At 41.3% G+C, this 18,037-nt stretch overlaps 1 protein-coding gene across 1 annotated transcript in view; it reads right to left on the reverse strand.

Annotated features, from left to right (window-relative positions):
• The window catches only part of cacna2d3a (calcium channel, voltage-dependent, alpha 2/delta subunit 3a), a 152,512-nt gene that overhangs the window by 49,228 nt on the left and 85,247 nt on the right, over positions 1–18,037 (reverse strand). The window contains exons 16-25 of the mRNA XM_082187438.1: positions 15,093–15,167; positions 12,966–13,049; positions 11,119–11,190; positions 10,894–10,955; positions 8,694–8,761; positions 7,216–7,261; positions 7,021–7,115; positions 6,713–6,806; positions 5,900–5,995; positions 2,637–2,758 (exon numbers count right to left, since the gene is read on the reverse strand). Of these exons, the coding sequence (XP_082043564.1) occupies positions 2,637–2,758; positions 5,900–5,995; positions 6,713–6,806; positions 7,021–7,115; positions 7,216–7,261; positions 8,694–8,761; positions 10,894–10,955; positions 11,119–11,190; positions 12,966–13,049; positions 15,093–15,167 (814 nt within the window). The remainder of the gene's footprint in view (positions 1–2,636; positions 2,759–5,899; positions 5,996–6,712; positions 6,807–7,020; positions 7,116–7,215; positions 7,262–8,693; positions 8,762–10,893; positions 10,956–11,118; positions 11,191–12,965; positions 13,050–15,092; positions 15,168–18,037) is intronic.

Raw genomic sequence — 18,037 nt, forward strand, 5'->3', positions numbered from 1 at the left:
CAAGGAAGCCACAGGGAAGCCTAGGGTCTACTTAAAGATCCTAATATAACTGGGGGAGGGCAGCTCATTCCTTGCCTTGAGTCAAGGTAGTCTACCTAAGACCCACCATAACTAGTGCCTAGTCTTATTCTTTTAGCACTGGAATTTAGTATGCAACAGATAACAAGGGGGGACAATCCGCAGACGAACTTCCTATACTTGTTAGCATTGTCGACCCAGGGCTATAGTAGAGCACCCATCAAAGCACCCATCCAAAGTGGAGCATACATCCTACTTCAAAACCCAACAGTAATTGGGGAGTGAGGTAAACGAAGTATAGGCAATCATGCTGCACTACATTACTGTTCACCCTGCATCGACCTTATGGGGGCACGTATCAAGTATCTAATCTAATCTGTCTAATCTGAAAGTATCTTTGCCGAAAATGCAACAGCATGCATAAGTAAACAAGTACTGCCTAATGCCTAGTTTTTGGCAATGGTTGCTTTGAAATTCTCCCTCAGGAGGGGGCCATGAATAATAATGTAGGATCTGTATATCGAGGTCATCTACATTCTATCAATCTGGCTCTGGGCCAAAACTCCAGAGGAGTTTTCTCATACTGCCTCAATAGGTGGGCCTGGAGTACTTGCAACACCTGTTTGTCTCAACACCCTCTTCAGAGCAGCACTGCTGAGGAAAGATTAGATGGATCCAATGGTGTGCAGGGCCCCTCTAGACCTGTCTTGCCTTTGCATATGCCTTGCCATGAGCCGCCAGGTGGTTAGAAGAAGAAGCAGGCTTAAATAATAACATCTGCCACTACTCTGCCCACCTATGACCCCACAATCGAAGTTGGCATGCTGCTTCAGAAGACACAGGGCCTGAACCGCGAGGAGCAACAATTATTTTCTTTTCCTTTTTTCTTGCTCCCTCACTGCTGCTCATAACAGTGAGCACATTCAGCTCCCTGAAGAGCTGAACGCATTCACTCCATTGGAAAGGTGGGAGCCTTCACAGAGAAGGCAACGTCAGGGGGAGAGGTAGCTCTTAAGCAGCTCTTAAACTGTGGCATACTTGCATATCTTTACTTACACAGCCTCTCCATACGCAAATAGTTTGACTCCATTATCTCAACATCTCAATGTGGAAATCTAGGAGGAATAAGGCTCACAAATGTATATGCAAGGTAGCCGAGGTGGCGGATTATTATAATGATGTTTTCTTAAAACGCCTGCACCAACTTTTCTGCATCTAATTCTTCAGAATTAGACACACCACATTAACAGTCAGGTTGGAAGCAGCCACAGAGTGGCTTCATGAACTGACATAAAAGCAACAAAGCTAGCAGGAGAAGCCCAAGAATGGAAAAAATCCTGTCATCCTTCTCCCGAAGCTCTGCCTACAATGCCCGCAATGGATCTCATCTTGCCGTCTCTCTCTCTCACAGTCATGGGACCCTAACCGCAAGGTGTAATGCTTGATTCTCTCTTGAGAGAGAATCAAGCAAGGGTGGAGCTTCTCACAGCAAATGCATCCAATGAATGCATTCAGCTCCTCTAGAGCCGAACATGCTTCAGCATACACCAGATTCTTATATCGAGAGAGAATCAAGCAATAACAGAGCCTCTTCCTTGAATACATCGCCATGAGTGCCTCCTTGTCACTCAAGAGCCGATCGTGCTGCATGCAAGAACTATATGATGTTTTATTAACAAAGTTCGGGAGGAGTACGTTCAGATAATTAAACCTAATTAAACACCTGTGGAGCGCATTCAGATAATCAAAGCTAATTAAACACAAGTGGAGCACATTCAGTTAATCAACCCAATCAACGAATTAAGAGGAATATATACAGCAGACTTACCTCCGTTCGTCGACAGTTTAACAGCATCCCTCCACCACCCCATCTCCTCACGTCTAGTTCTAACTACCCTTACAACAACCAGGGGGAGTACTCTGGGTCTGGGCCCTCCCCCCGGACAGCACGCCAAATACGCATAATCTTTACTCCGTTTAATTTGATGTAAGTGTGAACTCGTGAAATTATAGCAAGCTTAACAGAGCTTACCGCGAATGCAACACAATGAGCTCACCCAGCTTTTATCTTACACGTGCATACAAACAAGTGGATCCTGGAGACAAAAAAGCTGATGACGCGTATAACAGGTATTTTATACTCACGGGCGATCCAATTGTGATGTCATGGACTGTTGTCAGCCAATGAATTTGCGTGTTTGTTACACATGCTTCAAACAGCGGTCACGCTGATGGCATTGAAGTTCCAATTCGTTATTCATGGGATGTGTCATTAAATAAGGAGAGTAGACAACAAAAGTGCAGTATCTATGTCTTTTCCATATCGTTAAAGTAAAAAAAAACACAACACATGAGGGAGAAGAGATGGAGGTCTATCTGAAAAGGTCTGTCCACACAATAATATATTTTTCAGAGATGCAGTCCATTTAGGCTAGTTATGTGGTAAGCGATTTACAGGGGTACATTCTGAAAGACAGCACATTTCAAGAACTTTGATCTAGAAATGTGATTCTGAATGGAAATGTTGCAATAAAGTAACTTTAGTAAATAAATGCAAAGGTCCAGACTGATTGGGATTACTGCTTTATTTAAACTGCCTGTTTTGTGTGTATAATCACCTTTGTTGAATGAAAGGGAGTAGATAAAGGTGCCAGGCACCTGTTCAGCAGCCCGTTTGTACCACAGAGGAAAATGATCAGCACTGAACACCAACTCCTTATCCTCTGCTGTCAGGAAGTCTCTTACAACACACAACACACACATTACCTCATTATTACAGGCTGTTATAAGAGGGATGTTAAACTAATAATTGTCACGGGTTGTGAGGGAGAGACTAAACACATAAATAACACGAAGATCGCGAAGATGATGAAGAAGGTTAACAGGCTATTTCCAACAGGGTAATTCCAACGAGGTACATCCAACACAACTACACATAGACGAGAACCAACAAAGACACAAACTGAACTGAACTAAAATAGGGGAGATAATGACACACACACACACCTGATCACAATGACAAAATCAAACGAATTACCATGACGACAAACACTGGAGAAACGGTGCAAACGAAAACAAACAGAGTCTAGAGGTGTGACATTAATATTATATTACATCCTGAGCAGGGTCTAGACTAAGTCTAGACTTATTCTGGGTAGCATAATCTTATTAATGGGTAGCAGTGTGCTGCCAGTGTTGGGGAAGCTGCTATGGCCAGTAGTTGGCCAAGCTACAAAGTTACTAATAATAAATAATAATAAAAAATTTTGCGGAGAAGCTACTATTTTAAAAAAGTTATTTTTTTATTACAGTCATATCAATGCTTTATTACTTTCTGCTATGGGAACTCATCCCTGGAGTGATGAACACTGAAGCCTGTATAACACAATGCCAATTCAAGCAATTTAGCAGTGTATCACGTCAGTCCATTTTGGACTTGAGGGACTTCAATAGGACAAACCAATCGACCCCTAAACTTAAAACAGAAGTTGTCTCTGAACGGGAAGCTTTAAAGAAGTGTTGTCCAAGAGAGACACCAGATCTGGGAACCAGACTCGGACTGGCCAGAATGGAGCCACTAACAATCGGTTGACTCTGTCTTGGCAAACACTCGCTTAAACTCCCAGGAGCAGAGCTATTGGAGGTAAGGTGTACAGATGAAGCCTCAGTCACATCTGTACCATCCCATCCAGCCCCAATGGAGCTGGAGGTGTAAGGGCGAACCAGATGGGACAGTGGGTTGTCTCCTCGGAGACAAACAAGTCAGCTTCTGTTCAGCTGTATCTCTGTCATATGGACTCAACCACTTGCAGGAGCCTCCATTCCCTGGGCCTCCGCCCCTGCCTTGACAGGATCTCCAATTTAAAGTTGCATGCCCTGGACTGTAAACTGCTCTTAGGTAAAAAAGTCTGGTTTCTGGCCAGAGCAGAGAAGATTTGCTGCACCCGCCTAAAAAGGGGAATCAAACACATTGATGAAAGAGACCACCATTGTGTTGTCAGTCCTGACCAACACATAGTAGCCTCTCAGTTGTGGGAGAAAGCATCTCAGTGCTAGAAATACTGCCCTCATTTCTAGACAGTTTACGTGCCATGAGAGATGAGGGACCTCCCAAATGCCACGGGCTAGCCGGCCATTGAGAGCTGCACCCCAGCCTGTGAGAGAGGCGTCCATTGTGAGTGTCTTGCGAAAGCAACCCAGGCCCCACTTTCCCTCTGATCTGCTGGAGCTTTCAATGATGATGCCGCGTAAGGGCAGAGCTATCAGGGCTTGGCATCTCTTCAACCCGGGGCATTGCAGTATAGACATCCTCGCCCTAGTTGCAGAGGTGATGATGCAAGATGCCACCTCGGATTGGAGAACAAGGAAAAACAGAAGGCTTCTTGGAAGAGGCTGCGGGTGACCTGGGATGAAAGAGCTCGTCTAACTTACTACAAGGCACTTCCCATTTTCTCACTGGCCAATGTAATTGAAGCTTGTCCATGGCCCGAATGACCACCTTGAGCAGCTCCTCATAAGAGGGGGAGAGGGATGAAGCAGCCTCAGAAACCCCTGCTTCTACTTTTTTAAAACCAAATACATATTCAATTGAATTGTTTAGAATTCTAAATAATAATCTAAACAAAATCAATCGAACAGGACATACAATTTGACAAACAATCACACTAAGGGCCCTATTTTAACGATCTAAGCGCATGGTCTAAAGTGCACGGCGCAAGTTCACTTAGTGCGTGTCCGAATCCACTTTTGCTAGTTTAACGACGGGAAAAATGGACGCCGCTCCCGGCGCATGGTCTAAAAGTGTTGTCCCTATTCTCATAATGAGTAATGGGTGTTTTTGGGGATTTACGTGTAATAAACCAATCAGAGTCTCATCTCCCATTCCCTTTAAATGCCAGTTGCACTCGCGCCATGGCGGATTCGCTATTTACATGACGGAATTTGATAGTGGAAAGACCGAACGCATCTCCAGAGCGCAAACGGAACTGCTTGTGCGTGAGGTAAAAGTGCGCTAGCAGACGATCTACGGGACAAGCCGGATTCACCATATCTATATGTACACAATAATAATAATCTTTTACATTGTAATCCTTTTATTTTAAATATTTGGCATGTTTATGTGCTGCTGTGCGTCCCTGTGTGTGTAATAAGCAGAGTGTACGCGGGTTGTGGACCCGCCTATAGGAGCACATTACTAACGTGCTTTTTAAATAACAAAAAAAATATTGCGCCATTGACTTTAGACCAGGTTTCAGTTGGTCAATGTCTCAGTCTATTTCTGTTCCTCAAAATAGCAATGCACCAACAATGCGCCAGAACACACCTCGTTCTCAGACCAGCAACCCATGGGCGCACAAATGGGCACAAAAGCATTTGCTATTTAAACAACGTGGCGCAGGATGTGAAAATGATAACTGCGTCGGGCTGAAACTAGCAAAAAACACTTGCGTCGTGCTTGGCGCTGCATTGCGCCGGGTGTAAGATAGGGTTCTAGAACAGGTATGCGGCTTCAAGAAACTGGGGATTCCATGATGTAGGGCTGTCACCTGACCGCCGTCAGCCAATAGAATTGCCATGTTTTCACATGTACTTCAGACACCGGTCACACTGGAGGCATTTCTATAGCATCAACACCATGACACAGCGTCAAAGTTCCCTCGAAAGGGAACTTAACTTGTTACTTAAAAAAAGATGCACTGTTTTGAAAGCAGCAGAGCCATTGACGCACTACTGTAAAAAATGTAGTTAAGTTTTTCATTAGTTACTCCACCAACACTGGCATTTACAGTCTCTTTCAAAACATTTATTACACATTAGTTATTATTGATCAGTATAGAATTTACTATGTAATATAGACTCATGAGAAGTATGATGTACTTACTGATTGGTCAGTTGGTCTGGCATCACAAAGAGGTTTATGCGTGATAGTCCGGTTCGAGTGCCGAGGTAAGCTATCTCCACCCCTTTATCAGAGTTCCTACCAGAACAAAGAGAACCACAGGAAATACATAATGAATAATGAAGTTAATAAGTAACAATTTCAAAAATGAAGATTCGGGAACACTTTGGGCAAAAACATTATATACAATGCATTATAAAAGTATTTTTAATGCATTATGTATGCTTTGTAATGCACCTTATAATGCATTGTATGGTCTCATGAATAATTGTAGTATAATACATTATAATACTTATCTATTCATTGATAACACACCTTTAGAAAGTATAATGCATTAACATACATGACAAACAACTAATTTCAGATGTAACAAGGAATCTGCAAATATTATAATTTATTTAAACTTTTGGTTACAATTATTTATGAAATGATATGATGCATTAATGTACATTATGAATACCTTTATAATGCATTATAAAACAATTCTAGAGTCAACATGAAATGGCATTCACAACCCAGTTGACCTCTCTCTGTATATTACAAATGAGGATCTGACTGGATGATAAAAATAAGGCATTCTACACTTTATTGGCACAATTTGGTGAAAGGGTGCATTGCCTACAACAGTAGCAGTAAGTAAAGAACTATTTGGCACTTGGTTAATACTTAGTTATTAACATCATTTGAAAAGGTATATAGGCTATAAAATGTATTGCATCGTAATGAAATATTAAAAATATATTTTTGTACATTAAGTCCAAAAATGTGTATTAAGAAAGTTTGTGCTGTTCTTACTCTGATTTATTGAGAGCGAGGCTGGTCCAGTACGCTTCCAGCGGGGCCGTGACCACAGCATCAAACAGAACCTCCTGGATCAGATCCATATCACCTAACAATGCAATCATAGGATACTAATCATAACTCTAATATAATACTAACTCTAAATAGAACTTGGAATTTTATCATTTTTAAGTTATTTTATTTTGTACTGTCATTCATTAGTACAAAGATTAGTTCAAAGAAGTAAACATACACATTGAACAACACAAAAACTAAGGGGAGTCATCAAAACAAATGTTAGTGTGCTTTTGCACTCAGCTCACACTTCAGATGTGGTTCTCCATTAAAATAAAGCTTTATGGCATCGATCTGAGATAGGAAAGGATGTTCTGGATGTTCCTCTGTGTTACAGTATGTCCTGAAAAGTCAAACCAATCAGTTGCACGCATGCAAACATCATTCATACTGTAGACACTTCAATAAGGCACTGAATAAAACCTCAAAAGATACGACTTTACCATTCATCTGCTAATTCAACATCTGGATGCTCCAAATCATGTAGTCCTGAAACAGAAGAAACACCCATCATGCTTAATGCTGCTTCATATTCATATGCCATGACTGAGCCTAACAGGACATAATCCTTGTTCAGCAACATTTGTTAATGAGGAACATCAACACTGATTCCTATCAGACAATCATATCTAAATCTAGTCCTGAAATGATTGTGATATAAGAATGTTGTTCAAACCCCCAACCACATCCTTCAGCCTAACACAGTGGCATGAGGTGGTCTTCTGAGATGAGGGGTCTCTCTGTATTTGATTTTTAGTGCATTAAAAGTTCATGTTGAAATACTAATGAGGGGAAAAGAGCTGAAGTTCAGTCCTAGGACTCTGACATGTAATCAGCTAGCAATCAAATGATCAACTATGAAATGCAAGCTGATTAACAGCTGCAATATTTGTGATTGATCATGTTTGATGTGTAACTATCACATCATATAATGCTAGTCACAATGAATTGTGCTGTTCATCATTAAATAAAGAAACAATTTTGTTGTCAGATTCACTAGACAATGTTTATGGTTGGCAAATGGTTTCAGTCACCCAGCATAGGAGTGAGAAGTAAATCTGCACTAATGTCATTGGAAATCTAAAACTTGCACTTTGAATTCAGTTTCTCAAAATACCGTTGTCATGTAAATGAACAGCCAAAACGCATACAAAGTTTTACGTTTTTAGTTGACAACGGTGTAGTGTACAAATGGCATCCCCTTTCTAAAGGGCCCTTCAAAGCCACAAAAGTGCTGTTTGGAATTTGCCCCATGTCTACATGCCTATATGCATTGAGTTTCTGACATGTGATTGGCTGATAAGATATTTGTGTAAACGAGCAGTTGAACAGATGTGCCTAATAAAGTGGCTGGTAAGTGTATATATAGTAGGGATGCACCGAATCCAGATTTTTGGGGTTCGGCCGAATACCGAATCCACTGTTTAAGATTCGGCCGAATCCGAAACCGAATACCGAATCCTACTCGCATCCTTACTGCTTAGGGTCCTTGCCACCACGAGACAAATCGGCATTGCAAATTGAACATAAAGCTCGACTTGAATCGCCTTCTTTTGGTTGAAAGTACTGCCAAACAAAACTTTTTTTGCTTACGAGTTCCATTTTCAGATTCTTACAGCCTACTACATTCGAACGGTCCTATGTAAACACCTTCACGTAATCAACGGCCGTGTGACGTCGACCAGCGTAGTGCAAGTCTAGGGTTCGGTTTCGGTGGAAAATAAATCTAAGGTTCGGCCGAAACCGAACCCTGTCAAAAAGCCCAGGATTCGGCCGAATCCGAATCCTGGATTCGGTGCATCCCTAGTATATACACAAGAGATAACAGCTTAATCACATATGCTGACAAAAGCTAACAGACACACATTATAATGAATCAAAGGGAATGTAGAAGACAGAGTCTCTTTAAACCCATAGTTACCTTCTTCAACAGAGACATTTCCTCTGAAGGAATATTTGCCATGACCCCTGGACAGGGCCACTCCTAAGCTGAAAACAAGAGAGATAAATCATACACTCCAAAAAAAAAAATCTTGAATTTCTTACTTGATTGCCATCTGTACTCAATGTTATTTTGTCAATGGAATTAAAATGTTAAGTTAACAATCCATTTGTATTGGGACTACATTAATCCTTTTTGTTGCATTGACTAAAACAGGGCAGTGGGTTCCTTGTTCCCAACCAGCTTTGCACAGAGCTGGATCAGGAGAATAAATGTTGACATAAAGTGCTATTTAAGTTTTACATTTATTTGGTGGTTCTGAAACGCCTGAGCCAAAGTCTGTGATCACTGATCAGAATGATTTGGTTTAATTCTTCTCACACAATTGCGTTCCCAAACGTTCCATTTTTATAACTGATACTTTGCACCAATTTCCCAGGAAGTGACGACTTTGTTCTCTTGAACACGAGATGGAAACACTGCTTTATTCGCAAGTGTTTGATGCCATATTCCAATTTTGCGCACAAGTTAAATTCGCAACTTTGAATAGAAACACAGCTTTTGAGCCATAACTGCCAATGCCAGAGACAAGCAGTTTCTTTTTCTGTATGAAATATTTCACAGTACAGTTTTTGTCAGCTAACTCTTCCCCGAGTCCTTAACTTCACTAATCTGATTTGTGAAAGGTTTCACAGTGCTGTTTTTGTCAGTTATTCTGACATGTGAAAGGTTTCATACATCAGAATAGTGAAGTTAAGGACTCTGTTCCAGGGAGGATCAGGCGGCTGACGAGATCCCAGAGCGCCCCACGGTGGCAGTGATGCAGGAGGAGCCGAGGTGGTCCATTACGCCCAGCCGACAGCAATGACCTGGAGATGTAGAGGTCCAGGCGGAGTCCATGAGACTGAGAGACCCGGTGACGCTGAAGGACTGGGAGACCAAGGCAGAGTCCTGGCGACGAGTGGCAGAGGTGGAGCCAGATGCGGGAGGACCACAGTAGAGCCTGAGGGATGAAGGAGCCTGACGAAGCCGTAGGGGTAGAGGGATTGAGTCAAGTCAAGTCAAGTCTCCTTTATTTATATAGTGCTTTTTACAATACGTATTGTTCCAAAGCAGCTTCACAGAGATAACAGGAAACGAATGCAACAAAGTTTGTTTCTAGAAGAAAATAGCATCACAGTCCAGCTGAAGTAAGTTCAGTGATGGTTAATTTTTTTTGTAAAAAAGTTATTAATTTATATATATATAGCCGCTCTGTAGAAACCGTGATAAATGGAGCACAGCAGACAGCCCCGAAGTCCATGGCGATGGTGGGGCAACGACTGACCAAGGTGGAGCCGGTGGGACAAGGGAGCCTGGTGCAGCCGGAAGGATGGCGGTCCCGGGTGGAGGAGAGGAGACAAGGATCCAGGGTGGAGCCGATTGGTTGACGGGCTGAGGTGGAACTGAGGACTCAGAGGGACGAGGAAGAGCCTGGAACTGGGGACCGGAAGCCCCAAGGTGGAGCAGAGCTGATGGTGAAGCCGATGGGCTGAAGGGAGCCAGTGGAGCCGGGAGAACGGCTGGCTTCAGTGGAACGTGCAGGAGAAGAAGACTGGGTGTAGATGAGTGGACAGGGATGGTGGTGACGAAGAACACTCTGTGATGACTGAGACACATGGCGATGAAGTACAGGACAGGACCAGTGACAGAGAAGGTTCGTGGGTGGGCAGGGTGAGAAGCACTACCTCCGTCTCCCAGTCGATCAGCCCTTCTTCCTCATCCAGCACCATCAATATTCCCACTGGCACGGATGTTGTGGCATGCTCACACACCTGGTCAGCTGGGAACGGGATGGACTTGGCAGCTGGCATTGACTCCGTTGCAGGCTTTGGCTCAGGATTAATATAATTACATTTATTAGCTCATGTGGATTCTTTTTTTTTTTTCTTCTTCTACGAGAAACTGTTTTCTTCTTCATTTAATGAAGATCAGAGAGAAATATCCTGGACAGTGCACAATCATCTGATAATGAGTTGTAGCACTAATTTTGGACCCTGACTATATTTAAAATAATGTTTTGGAGGCGTTCTGCAGTCGGTAGTATGCAGAGAAGTGTTGAGTCCAGCCTTCTGCCTCAATCTGCAGTGTTTCTGTTGTTCTACATGGTTTTATATATAAGGGCTACAGAAAGTCTCACCTGAAGGGAGTTCCTTTGATGTCTGTGTAGTAGTAGTCATTGTGTAGAACAAGCACACGCTTCTGAGACACAGGCATAAACAAACACACACACACTATAAGAGGATGAAAGAGAAGACCTTTTCAGAGATATGTTTACTGTGTGTGTGTGTGTGTGTGTGTGTGTGTGTGTGTGTGTGTGTGTGTGTGTGTGTGTGTGTGTGTGTGTGTAGAGGGAGTTTCTTGCCCCTTTGTCCACAGTCTTCTTCACTTTCATAGAGAAGCTTCCCGTCTGTCTGTTCACCATGGCATTACGCAACTGGACAAAAAAAACAAAAAACATATCTGATAATAAAAAAAGAGAAATCTAAAAACTGTCCTATATTTTTTAAGCTCCAAAAAAGATAACTAGATTGTAATATTTTAATCACAAAATGTGAGTTGCCCATGTTTCTGAGTGATTTTTAGTGTGGTTGCTCACTAGCCCTTCCACTCTGTCAGTCTCTATGATATTCTGATCTCCAGACGAACTACTTCACATCCATGTATTCTGACTCTGATTATGTTCTCAGAAACCAGTAAGTGTCAGTCTAACTCTTAGACCCAGTTTACATCTAGTATTAAGATCCATATGAGGAAAGCCAATGACAAGTGATCAGCAAAAAAAGTTTAATTTTTTGCAGCTTTAAAAGAAAATGAATATCCATTGGAAAAAAAGGAAAATCCCCTGAATATACTTGATATGCATAACTTTGCAGAATTCCTTCAATATAGATTTTGATTGGCTCTCAATGTTTTTAACAATCATCAGCTGGAAAGTGATTCCAATGGTTTCATGGACTCCACCATCCTCTCTTTCTATAAATTGAGCTCATAGTTAACACTTTTGGTGTGAACTGGCTTTCACAGGGCCAAGCGATGACAACAGTTTTGTTACAAGTAAATGTAAAAGGAAATAGCATAATGCTTTTTTAATGATTTAAAAGGCCAATAGTAATGCGTTCGTAGCCTTTTCCAACTGTATACAACTCTATAATATGCCAGCGCAATCCATAACTCCAATCTAAGATATTTAACTAAAATACCTCATTCCAAGTATTGTTTTTTAATGTAGTACAATTAGCTGTTTTAGCTCTGTTTAGTCTATAACTGTGACTATCTGGTAATTCAAGTGTATCTGTCACACACAGAGAGGATGCATGATCTATAACTTTACTAACCAAAAACAGAAGAACCTACTTAAACACAACATCGACAGACTGACACACAGGGCTTGAACACAACATCGACACACCAGGAACAGACTGACATACAGGGCTTAAACACAACATCGACACACCAGGAACAGACTGACATACAGGGCTTAAACACAACATCGACACACCAGGAACAGACTGACATACAGGGCTTAAACACAACATCGACACACCAGGAACAGACTGACATACAGGGCTTAAACACACGGATCAGATCAGGGAAACGAGACACAGCTGGGACTAATGAACTCATAACGACTAATTAACAAGACGACAGGTGACAAAGATGAAATCTATGAAACACATGAGCAAACATGAACACAAACACTAAACGTGACAGTATCATTGTACCAAATAAGTTAAGGAGACCAGACTCTTGAAAGTAGGTCATATTTTACCAAATTTAAAGGCATTTTAAAACATTTCATTATATTTTGTCCCCAGACGTCTCTGTACTTCCAGGGTCAGGTGCAACACACGGGCTACCAAGGTTTATTTCTCAAAAAGACTTTGTGAAGATATTCCATGTTCATGTTTCAGGTTTCAGAACTGAATAATGAAGAAACTCTACTTACTGTTAAATAACGGTTAAATAAGATTCATAATTTTATATGATAAGTCAGTGAGATAAAGGTAAACGCATTTGGCTTGTTCCCTCTTTGACTTTTTCATTTAGAAAGACTGATGTTAATATATAATAGAAGTAAAGGTGGAGTAAGTGGCGTTGGATTTAATTATGTGGCTGTGTATATATCGTTGTTATGATTAACAGGTTTCACCACAACTTCCATTAAAACTGTATTTATAACTTTTGTAATAAGTATAAACACGAGCGCACCTCATCCTCCTTGTCCTCCCACTCCACCTCCGACAGATCCACACTGCTGTAACTGGACTTCCTCCGCTTCTTCCCTTCTTCATACTAGAAACACATGACACAGCAACACCAATGAGATTCATTAATATTAACATGGATAAACATGATGTGTATTAGTGTGACACTGTAATAAGTAATAAACACTAGTAACTGACTTTTTTCTATAGATCATTAAAAAAAAAGTACATTCTGCAAGTCAATACAACATGTAAAACTGACTATGACTCAGACTATGAAAGCTGTTAGTCCTCCTGTGATAGGACAGCTTTACTCTGTTGTTAGGCTTTTAACAGATAAGCATTGTGTAGATCAGTGTGTGTGACGGGTATAGACTGCCCTCTAGTGGCAGGCATGTGTAGATTCAGGGACATCAGCTTTATCCTGCAAATCAGCTTCATTATTAAATGTAAAAAAAGAAAGGAATAAAAGTCCAGGTCACTTTTCACTCCAAAAACTAAAGAAAACAAAATATAATGCATATATGATCAATTAAATACAATACAATAAATACTACCAAAAGGCAGTACCACAATAATATACAGTACAGGTCAAAAGTTTGGAAACATTACGTTTTTTCATATTTTTGAAAGAAATCTCTAATGCTTATCAAGGCTGCGTTTATTTGATCAAAAATACAGAAAAAAACAGTAATATTGTGAAATATTATTACAACTTAAAATAATAGTTTTCTATTTGAATATATTTTAAAAAATAATTTATTTCTGTGATGCAAAGCTGAATTTTCAGCATCATTACTCCAGTCTTCAGTGTCACATGTGACATCCAGTCTATCACATGATCCTTTAGAAATCATTGTAATATTCTGATTTATTATGAGTGTTGGACACAGTTCTGCTGCCTAATATATTTGATGAATAAAAGGTTCAAAAGAACTGCATTTATTCAAAAATAAAAAAATATTTTCTAATAATATAAATCTTCTTTACTATCACTTTTTATCAATTTAACACATCCTTGCTGAATAAAAGTATTGATTTATTTCAAAAAAAGAAAGAAAAAAATGACTGACCCCAAATGACTGACCAGTAGTGGATATTGCTGTTACAAAAGATTTCTATTTTTAAAACATTTGCTTCTTTTTTCTTTTTTTTTTTTCTTTTTTTTTAAAACTTTTTATTCATCAAAGTATCATAAAAAAGTATCACAGGTTATGAAAAAATATTAAGCAGCAGAACTGTCTCCAACTTTGATAATGAATCATCATATTAGAATGATTTCTAAAGGGAGTAATGATGCTGAAAATTCAGCTTTGCATCACAGAAATAAATGATCATTTAAAGTATAATGAATTGAAAACCAATTATTTTAAATTGTAATAATATATCACAAAATTAAAAAAAAAATCTTTTTTTTCCTGTATTTTTGATCAAATAAATGCAGGCTTGATGAGCAGAAGAAACTTCTTTCAAAAACATAAAAAAATTGAAATGTTTCTAAACTTTTGACCTGTACTGTGTATATATATATATAAAATAAAAAGTGCTACAACAAAACTAATTACTTTAATGTAATGTAATGATATTTATGAATTACATTTATTGACCTTATGCTAATGAGAACGTGTTTAATTGCTATCAAATGTAATGACTCTTAAAAAGGCTTTTTTACATTGCAAAATATCATTTCTTCTTCCATTTGATTTTTATGGGATGAAAAATGACCTAGATATGTTTCAACATTGCTGATCATCTGCACTATACCAGCTCTAATCCACATAACCAGCCTGGACCAACATGACATTCATGCTTGTATATGCTGGAGGATTCATGCATAGAACCAGAGATATATACTGTATATATATATAACTTGTGATCGTCCTGAGTGTTTCATTGCCCTCTGACTCAAACCCTGAGCTCTGTTCCTCTTTGACTATTGCACAGCTTTATTTACTGACAGATCACACAGCAGAGACATCATGGAGGAGGTCTGACATCTCATCATCTGTCAAACACTCATTACTGTCCACAGCTGTCGGCTCACAGCACAATGAGTCTAATGAGACGCATTCTCCCATCATCATCATCATCATCATCATCATCATCATCATCATCACAGGCGATACATTACCAGAGGCTGCAGGTCTGGATGGGTGAGTATGTATCCGTTGTTGGTGATGGCAAAGGCATAACCATGGATTCCCAGCTGTGAACACACACACACACACACACACACACACACACACACACACACACACACACACACACACACACACACACACACACACACACACACACACACACACACACACACACACACACACACACACACACACACACACACACACACACACACACACACACACACAGCAGAAGCAGCAATCAGAGATACTGTCACATTTTAAACTGCGGAAGTCCACAGTCTGTTAAACACCGAGTTCATGTCTGTCAGTGTCGCAGCCGTCTCTGATCTCAGCTGAGACTCGTCTCTCCTCAATGAAACCGCTGATGTGATTATATGTTACATATTGTACATAATTATTTGTGTCTGTATGGTAACTTTTGGTAGTGTAAAGCACTTTAGTCCACTTGTGTTGTTTTTAAATCGATTTATTGATTGATTGAACAGTAACATGTATGATATGTCAATTGTAATGTTTAAACCCTTGTGAGTGATGCATGATTCGCTTCTCCGTCGTCCTCGCTCCAGGAGCTGGAGAGCAGACATGAGATCCGTTTGTCCTTTGTGTCGGATGAAGTACGAGCAGATGGATTGAGTGAGGAATCGAGCAGGGTCTCTCTTTACTCTCAGTGACTCATCACTCTCAGTGTAGACAGCTTCACTGATTATAATGGGTCTTATTGGCTTTTAGAAGTTTCTGATCAATACCAGTGATTTTTCTTTTTAGGTTACACTTTATTCTAATAGTCCAATTAAGACATTCTACTTACTAGAAGTAACTTTGCAACTACATGTCAACTAACTCTCAGAGTATTAACAGATTCTCTTAGGTTAGGGTTAGTAGAATAAGTTATTTATAGTCAGTAAGGGGAGCATCACATTAAAGTGTTATTAAGCAGACAGTCTACTAATACTCTGATGACTGCTAGATGACACTGCTAGTTGAAAGTGGACTAATGTCTAAAGTGGACTAGCAAAATAAAGTTGCCATTTCTTATTATAGCAATAGCTTTGATGAGAGAGAGCAATCCAAACCTGTCCCGTCTCCACCAAGCTCTCCCTCACCTTCCACACAACCACCACACTCTACCTCACTGTATTCTCCACAGACTATAATCACACACACACACACACCGGCTCCTCGTTTACAGTATTTGATGAGATTAAGACTCGCACACAGCACACACACAGTTTGTCTGGTCTCGTTGATGTCTACCACAAAGGCGATACAGACTCCGCTTCCCTTTAGTGTGGATTACTGACCTGTTCGTCCTCCTCATTGTCGCTATGCTCATGTTAACGGTTTATCTCGAGCTGAATCTCCATTGGAGATTCAGACTGTTTATTGTGTTCAACCAAGTGATTGAACTACTGTACATCTGATTGTTCTGAACACCGGTTGTTCTGTGCACAATTCTCCTACCATCAGTTGAATCATCTCTCATCCCTGTGTTTGGGGAGACCAAGGGGAGGACCAGCCGGTGGAGGAGGCCAAGGAGGACCAGCTGGTGGAGGAGGCCAAGGAGGAACCAGCCGAGTGGGGGAGGCTAAGGAGGACCAGCCGGTGGAGGAGGCCAAGGAGGAACCAGCCGAGTGGAGGAGGCCAAGGAGGACCAGCCGAGTGGAGGAGGCCAAGAAGGACCAGCCGAGTGGAGGAGGCCAAGGAGGACCAGCCGAGTGGAGGAGGCCAAGGAGGACCAGCCGGTGGAGGAGGCCAAGGAGGAACCAGCCGAGTGGAGGAGGCCGAGGAGGAACCAGCCGAGTGGAGGAGGCCAAGGAGAGGAGGCCAAGGAGGAACCAGCCGAGTGGAGGAGGCCAAGGAGGACCAGCCGAGTGGAGGAGGCCAAGGAGGACCAGCCGAGTGGAGGAGGCCAAGGAGGAACCAGCCGAGTGGAGGAGGCCAAGGAGGAACCAGCCGAGTGGAGGAGGCCAAGGAGGACCAGCCGAGCGGAGGAGGCCAAGGAGGACCAGCCGAGTGGGATGCCCTGGTGGAGACTAGTGATGTTTTTGGCGGCCTGTTTTAATTTTAGTTTTAGTCAGAATTATCCATGACTATTTTTGTCTAGTTTTAGTCTACGAAAACGGATGACATTTAGTCTAGTTTTAGTCAATGAAAATTGTATTTTAGTCTCTTTTTAGTAATGCAATTCTATTTAACCCAATATAGTCATATAGTCAATATAGTATAAATAAGTACCTATACTTAAAATTTTCTTTTAGCCAAACCTATTATAAACAAGGTTATCTTATTATATTTAGGGTGGCAGTTTTTTTTGTTTTTACCACCGCGGTGGTTGAGCCGGCTGATCCGAGGACTGAGGTAAAGCTGGGGGCTCGGAAGACCGAGGTGGAGCCGGTGGAAGTGAGGACAACAGAGGAGCTGGAGGGATAGAGGACACAGATGATGAAGCCGATTGAGTGGATGGCCACAGGCCCTGAAGTCCGTGGTGGAGCCGAGAGAGCGAGGAGCCACGGTGGAGCCATTGGGTTGAAGGAACAAGGGGGTGTCCTAAGCTCAAATGGACAAGGTGAAGTCGAAGGGTCAAAACTCTGAAAACCACTGTGGATCCGGGAAACCAGGATCACACCAATGGAGCTGGATGGCTGAGGAGAGCCAGCAGATCAGGAGGATGAGGCGGAGCCAGAGAGACAAGGAGCTGGACGTAACCAGAGTGTGTGTGTGTTTGTGTGTGTGTGTATTGTGTGGTTCTGATCTCACTTCAATACAAACTTACTTGAAACTAGAGATATGACGGTGATAATATTCTCCCACCGGTTAATCGACTTGTGACAACACCGGTATTACCGGTTTCATCGTGGGGGTGGGGGGTGTTAGAGTGATGTAATTTTTTTTTTTTACATGGCGTCAATTCATCATTCGTATTGAGTTTGAT

The sequence above is a fragment of the Leuciscus leuciscus genome (genome assembly GCF_965113295.1).
Source record: "Leuciscus leuciscus genome assembly, chromosome: 13".
NCBI classification, from domain to species: domain Eukaryota; kingdom Metazoa; phylum Chordata; class Actinopteri; order Cypriniformes; family Leuciscidae; genus Leuciscus; species Leuciscus leuciscus.